General features: G+C 47.6%; 1 protein-coding gene across 1 annotated transcript in view; it reads left to right on the top strand.

Moving 5' to 3' along the window:
- LOC103202191 (phospholipid-transporting ATPase FetA-like) overlaps positions 1-7,581 on the top strand; it is a 143,975-nt gene that overhangs the window by 82,148 nt on the left and 54,246 nt on the right. Inside the window, exon 12 of the mRNA XM_007947022.1 lies at positions 6,782-6,978. Coding sequence (XP_007945213.1) covers positions 6,782-6,978 — 197 coding nt within the window. The remainder of the gene's footprint in view (positions 1-6,781; positions 6,979-7,581) is intronic.

Here is a 7,581-nt window from a genome sequence, read left to right as displayed (position 1 = left end):
GGCACTACACCACTGGCTCCTAGAATAAGAACAGGCTGCTAAAAAAAGAAAAGCAACTTATAAAAGGAGTCTAGAACAGCAACAACAAAAGTCACTGGAAAATAAAAATGGGATATTGCTGAAATCAAAAGCCAGTAAAAGGTCTGAAATCAAAAGCCAACTAACTCTCCAAAAGCCAAAGAGATGCAAAGTGTGAGCGACACCCTTTCTCCTTCATGGAGGACTAAGTCAGGCGCCCCAGACCGCTGACCGGCAGTGGGAGAAAGAAACAAATGGAGGGGACAAGGTCCTCCAAGAAGTCCTAGCGCACTGCCTAGAATCGAAAGAGATGTGGCCCACACATCATGACGTCTTACAGCTTCCGGGGTAGAGAAGACCTGCAGTCTGTTCCTAGGTGTAAGACTAAGGCAGCAACGACGAGTAAGAATCAGACTGGTCCGAGATTTCCCACCAGCACCACCGGAGCTGAGGGAGCAGTGGGTGATGGCGCTGCAGTTCTAGTGAAAGGCACTTTGCAAACTCGTTCCTGCCTCAGGACCTTTATTCCTCTGACGTTGTTTCTCCCCAGGTCTGTGCATGACTGGCTTCTTCGAGTCACTCAGTGCCTCCTCCTCAGGGAAGCTTTCCCTGCCCGTCTACGGAGTCCCCACCAGAGCCTCTCTATTCTGTGAACCTGGTTCCTTTTCCTCTGGGCACTTGTCACTGGTTCAGTTGTGTGTAGTCATTTCTTGTTTATTGTCCCTCCCCACAGGATTGAAAACGCTCTGAGGGTCTGGACATTGTCTTTTCTCAGCTTATCTCCACCTGTAGACCGACACCACACACAATGGGGGGCTGGTTCTTAGTTGCTGAGTGAGTGAAGCCAGGCCTCTCCTCGCTCCCTGACTGTGAGCCTCCAGGGGAGTCACGTCACAGTCATGTCTGTTACCCAGATGGCCTCGCACAGAGTGGTTCTCAGGCAGTGTCTGTCAAGTGGAGTGTTCTTGAATTGGCTGGATTCTCAGCAGTTTAGCGGGTGTGGTGCTTTTGCCAGGACATCGTGTAGTCAGATGTCACGACCCTCCTCTCTTGAAGCTGAAGTGGAAATTCTTCCTGATTTAAATACTGCTTTTTTTCTCCATTTTTGGAAATGTTTCTTAGGGGAAAGTCCGCCAGACTTAGGAAGTATGTTTAGCAAAACTGCTTCCTGGTGAGCCCACAGCTGAGCTGGGAGTTTGAGGTCTTCCCTCTGCCCAGTGACCCAAGCTCATAGTGACAAGGCTTCCGGAATCCTGGTCTGTTAAATAGGAGTATATTTGTGGGACAGATGGGCAGAGTGCTTAAAACTGGAATGATGCCACAAATCCAGGAAGTACTTGAGGGGGAGGATACAAGGGTGAAAGGGTACATCACTGAAGGTGTTGCAGCCTGGGCTCTGAAATAATGACTAGAAAGTAGCTCAGAGAGAAATTTAGTAAAAGGATAGTGACCTTGCAAGGTGGAGACGCCTGGGGCCAGAGGCAACGCCATGCGTGTCTCCCCGAGGCTGACAGGCCAGGGGTTTTTATAGTAGTGTTTAAGGCTGAGGGGTATGCGATTTCAAAAGACCCTTTGGTGAAGGTCAGGAAGCAGAACAGGGTTGTGATGAACCCCTAAGACAGACCTCAGCTTCCTCAGGCTGGCGCTCAGTCTGCTGTTTCCCCTTGGTTCGAGGCCTGGTCTCATCTTAGATTGGCCATCTTAGTTCATCAGGTGGCAAAGGAGGGCAGGGGCTTGCAGGCTCCAACACTGGTTAATGCTGGCCACAGATAGGGAGCTGGGTGACAGCTCAAGAACGGCCTGTTACCAGGAAAGGCCACTGAAGGAGGAAAGTGACATTTGCATGATTTCTTTTGCAGTGGTTCTTCCTTAGTCTCAGGATCTGAGGAATGTGATTGCCCTGTCCTGTGAACTGTCGCTGCCTTGGTTGTATGATCTTAGGAATGTGGTTGCAGGGGCAGGATTCTTACGTGTTATGACTACAAGTAGTAGAGTAAGGCCATGTTTAAACTGAACAAGATTAATGCAGAACTCTGGTAGCATAGTGCCTAAGTAAGGCACGTGACTGCTAACCAGAAGGCTGGCAGTTCAAGCCCACCAGCCACTCCTTGGAAGGAAGATGGGGCAATCTACTTCCGTAGTGATACTGCCTCGGAAACCCAAGGAGCGGTCGCTATGAGTCGGGTCCAACTCGATGGCACATAACAACAACAACAACAATATAGAACTCAGGTGAGAACATATATTCATCTCCCGGAAATTCTGCTCTGTCTACACAAGCACAAAGCCATGGGCAATCTTCAGTTATCCAGGCAATGGGATGTAAGCAGGGGCTCGGAGGTTACCCTGCCACTTCCCGACAGCTTTAGAGGGCGTCAGACTATTGATTCTAATCATTTTGGCTTCACGGTTTTTCTCCACGGGAGCTGATGAAGGAAGGCCAGAGAAGGGGCACGGAGAGAACGCTGACCTGCATCCTGAGGCTAGTGCGGCTCTCATGGCACTCACTGAAGAGAAGGACAAGGACGGGGGCAAGACCGAGAAGGAAGTGACCCACAGAGACCCTCAGCACAGAGCCGAGCTGTGTAACAGGGGACAAGGAGACCCCAGATTAAAACAGGTTCAATAGAGACACTTTGTGAAGGTTTACACAGGACGAGAACAAAGACAATCATCCAGGATGAGGGAAACCATCAGCGTGCGCAGGGAAACCGTCAGCGTGTGCAGGGAAACCGTCAGAATGTACAGGGAAACCATCAGCGTGTGCAGGGAAACCATCAGCGTGGCAGGGAAACCGTCAGAGTGTACAGGGAAACTGTCAAAGTGTACAGGGAAACCATCAGCATGTTCGTAGAACAGAAAGCTGAATGGAGTCCTCTGAGTCATGGCCACAGGGCTAATGACAGATGATTGAAATCTAAGGGAATCGTCACAAAATCATGAGTGGTGGCAGAGTCATCACTGTTGCAGGCAGGACTACAGCACAGGGAACCAATCATTATTGGGATACATACATAATTGAAGATAAAAAGGGTTACAGGGTTGGTTCTGGGGCTTGACCACCTGGCTGGGTGGGGTCCAGATATGACTCATGACCATGCAGCCTGAGTCACAGTCAGAAGGTGGCTATAAGACAATATCTTAATTTAAATTGGAGAAGTAAACAGGCCAGTTCCCTAGTTCTATGTGTAAGCATAATTGACTTTCAACCACACTCATCCTGAGGGCAAAGTGCCCTCCTCCCTAGGTTTGTCCAAGTCTCCAGTCTCCGAGCAACAATGCTGTCTTAAAGGTTAGAACTCAATGTCAAGGCTCAAAATGGAGTCAGAGCTCCCTCCCACTGTAGACCATAGGCTTCCACAAACCAAGTGCTTCAGAATTTCATTCTCATGCAGCTAGTCAGTGTGAGTTAAGCTTGGTCTAGGATTTTATTCCGTTCTGTCTCAATCCTCTGTTTTGTTCTTTCTCCCTCGTCCAACTTTCAAATCTGTTTTATATACTGAATTATATGAGATACAAACCATTAATGTTTTACAGTATAAAGGTTTTGTGGTTGTTAAATAAGGTTCTTATCTTGTAGAACCAGATTTGCAACTGTTTGCAGAGGAAAGATGCAATGTCAAAGATTTGCTTAAAAATGGTGAAGTGCAAGGGGAGAAGATGCTTAGATAAGACTGATCATGAGTTCATAGTTGTGTTTTGTGGGGTTTTTTTAAAATTTTTTATTGTGATTTGGGTGAAAGTTGACAGAGCAAATTCATCTTCCATACAGCAGTTCATACACATTTTGCCTCATGACATTGACTGCAGCCCCACAATGCAACAGCTCTCCTCCCACCTCCTCCCTGTAGTCACTTTCTCCCTGTGTCCTCCCCTTTGCACTCCTGCCCACCCACCCCAGCCAGCCCCCTGTGCAAACACTGCCCTTTGTCCTCCCACTATGGACCTCTCCAAGGAGTGTGTCCACCCGATATAAACGTTAACCCTTGTGATAGGGGAAAAGAGACCCCAGACTCAAACAGGTTCAGTACAGACACTTTTATTTAAGCCTTGGACAGGACAAAGACAGTCGTCCGGGATGAGGGAAACCATTAGCATGAATGGCCACATGGAGTTCGCTGAGTCGTGGTCATGGGCTAATTAGACCACAAACCAAACCTGGCGTCTGGGACGGCTAGCCTCCATCCCTAGCCTCACCCTGCTCACGGGAGGCACCTGGCTGAGTGGGTGATCCACAGGTGGGCGGCAGGAGCGGGTGACGGTCAGCAACGGTGTTGGCGGCGGGTACACAAACCACATCACAAAGAGCAGCCGTCACACGAGCACAGGTGCGCTTTATTAAAAGCATGGACGTCCGCGAGGAGACTGGGAACGGGCCTTCCCGCAGCAAAGTCATCTCCAGAAGAGTGGAGACGTTCCCCCGGACTGGAAAAGGACTTGAAGCTGTCTAATTTACTGGTTTTATACTTCCACACAGGGGCGTTCATAGTTAAGGGCTGCTTTTAGCATGGGGCTAGGTTTCTTGAGTGACAGGTTGATTGACAGGTCCCTGCGAGCCCTCCTGTTTATGCTCAACCTCCTGTGATGGTTTTGCTGAGGATGGGCTGGCCGGGCCTCCTGGGCATTTGCAGCTGTCAGCGGCTGCTAGCTCATTAACCTCCTTAGATATCCGCCTCTCTCCCTTTTCTCCTCCCTTTGGGCCTGCCCTCAGCTCTACCTTGCTGCCTAACAAACCCACTGCCATCCAGTCAGTTCTGACTCATGGTGATGCCCATTGGATTTCAGAGGCGGTAGATTTTTACAGAAGTAGATTGCCCTGTCTTCCTTCCTCAGAGTGCCTGCTGGCTTTGAACTGCCAACCTTCTGGTTAGCAGACATATTCCTTAGGCACTGTGCCACTTGAGCTCCTCTGGTCTAATTGTATATGATTGAAAACAAAGGAACCATCACAAAACCATGAGTGGTGGCAGATGGATTCATCACAGTCCCAGGTAGGACCCGGGGGTGGGGTGGGGGGACCGTGATTGGGATGCCTACAGAACTGAAGATAAAAAGGGGTTACAGGGTTGGTTCTGGGGCTTGATCACCTGGCTAGGTGGTGGTCCATGTGTGACTCGTGACCATGCAGCCTGAGTCATAGCCACAAGGTGGCTACAAGACAATACCAGGATTGCAACCTTAATTTAAATTAGAAAAGGTGTCTAGAAGTCACAATTCCAGAACACTTAATTGTGCTCATGAGGAACCTGCACATAGACCAAGAGGCTGTTGTTTGAACAGAACAAGGCAATACTGCATGGTTTAAAATCAGGAAGGTTTAAAACGAAAATCCTCACAACTGGACCAATAAGCAGAATTGTGATAAATGAGAAAAGATTGAAGTTGTCAAAGATTTCATATCACCTGGATCTACAGTCAACACCATGGAAGCGGCAGTCAAGAAGTCAGACGTCACATTGCACTGGACAAATCTGCCACAAAAGACCTCTTTAAAGTGCTGAAGACCAAGGATGTCTCTTTGAAGACTAAGGTGTGCCTAACTCAAACCATCGTATGTATTTTCAATCACCTCATATGCATGTCAAAGCTGGACAATGAATAAGGAAAACTTTAGGAGAGTTGATGCTTTTGAATTGTGGTACTGACGAAGAATACTGAAAATACCATGGACTGCTAGAAAAATGAACAAATCTGCCCTGGAAGAAGTGCAGCCAGAATGCTCCCAGGAAGTGAGAATGGTCAGACTTTGTCTTACCTACTTTGGCCGTGTTGTCAGAAGGGGCCATTCCCTGGAGAAGGATATCATGCCTGGTAGAGTGGTGGGTCAGCAAAAAAGGGGGAGACCTTCAACAAGATGGGTTGACACAGTGGCTGCAACTATGGGCTCAAGTATAGCAAGGACTGTGATGATGGTGTACGGCTGGGTAGTGTTTCCTTCTGTTGTACACAGAGTCACTATGAGTTGGAGCCAACTTGGCACCAAACAACAATAACAACAACACAGGGTGACAGGGACATTAAGGGCGGGTTCTAGGGTGCTGAAAATGTTCTGTTTCTCCATATGGGCACTAGTTCCATTGGTGTGGTTGGTTACTTTGGGAAAATTTACCAACTCACATATTTGTGTTATATTTCAATTAAATGCTAAACATAAATAAATAAATAAACACAGAGGGTATCCACTTATCCTGGATAGATCCAGGGCTACATGTAGCATAATTGTAATAGTCCAGGTAAGATAACTGATCAAACAGACAACCTCAAAATCTCAGTGACAACACAATAGAGGTTTACTTCTTGCTTGTGTGACAATCCAGTGAAGGTTGTTAGGGGGAAAGGGACTTAATTAATACTTGATATACTTTCCAAAAACCTGGTGCCATTGAGTTGGTTCTGACTTATAGAAAAGCAACCCTTTAGTGAGGGTAGAAGTGGCCCCTAGGGTTTCCAAGGCCATAAACCTTTACAGAAGCAGACTGCCTCATCTGTCTCCCATGGAGCTGGTGGTGGGTTTGAACCGCCAACCTCTAGGTTAGCAGCCCAGTTAGCGACTACCCTGTCAGCGCTCTTTCTAATATATTTTGTTATTATTATCTCCCTTTCACATCCCAAAGATGGCTTCTGCTGGGCATTCTTTGCCGTACTACTGAACTGCTGCCTAGAGCCTGTGAACTGTGGGCCTCCTTGGGCTCCAAAGAGAAGAAAAACTGTTAGAGAGAAGGGTTGGATGCAATGTTAATTTCATTATATTTTTTATTTGTAGATTTTCCTGTTTTTAGGTAGCATGTGTTTTGTCCTAGCAATTGGACATGGCATTTGGGAGAGGAAGAAAGGCTACTACTTTCAGACTTTCCTGCCATGGGAAGAATATGCTTCCTCATCACTGGTCTCAGCCATCCTCATATTCTGGTCCTACTTCATCATTCTCAACACTGTAGTGCCCATCTCCCTCTATGTCAGGTAGGTTTTGGGGTCATGTTGGTTATGGGAGTAGGAAATGACCTTGTACTTCCTGGAACTTTCAGAAAGCATGACTACCTATGTGCACTTCAACCCTTTACCTTCTACAGTGCCTGTACATACAAAACTCTCCTGATAACTATAGAGAGACTGCATAAATACGTTCCACATCCAGGACACTGGGCTAAATGGCATTGTTGTACTTAGATGCCATTGAGTTAGTTCCAACTCATAGTGACCTGATGTATTACCATATGGAACAGTGCCCACTCCTGAGCCGTTCTCACAACCACTGCTGTTTGAGCCCATTGTTGGAGCCACTGTGTCAATCCATCTCATTGAGGGTCTTCTTCTTTTTCACTGACCCTCTACTCTACTAAGCATGATGTCCTGCAGGGACTGGTTCCTCCTGAAAACATGCCGAAGTACAGGGGGCGAAGTCTTGCAGTCCCTGCTTCTAAAGAGCATTCTGGCTGCACTTCCTCCAGGACAGATTGGTTGGTTTTTCTGGCAGCCCCAGGGTTACAGGTGAGGAGAGACAACTCAGGGATGCCCAAAGTAGCAGGTGGGAAGAGCAGGAGAAAGGGGATTAAAAGCCAGGAA

Source organism: Orycteropus afer, unplaced genomic scaffold, assembly GCF_000298275.1.
Source record: "Orycteropus afer afer isolate SDZICR_OR568_19922 unplaced genomic scaffold, OryAfe1.0 scaffold00174, whole genome shotgun sequence".
NCBI classification, from domain to species: Eukaryota; Metazoa; Chordata; class Mammalia; order Tubulidentata; family Orycteropodidae; genus Orycteropus; species Orycteropus afer.
Note: the sequence above shows the minus strand (reverse complement) of the source record. Positions and strands in the feature narration are given on the sequence as shown.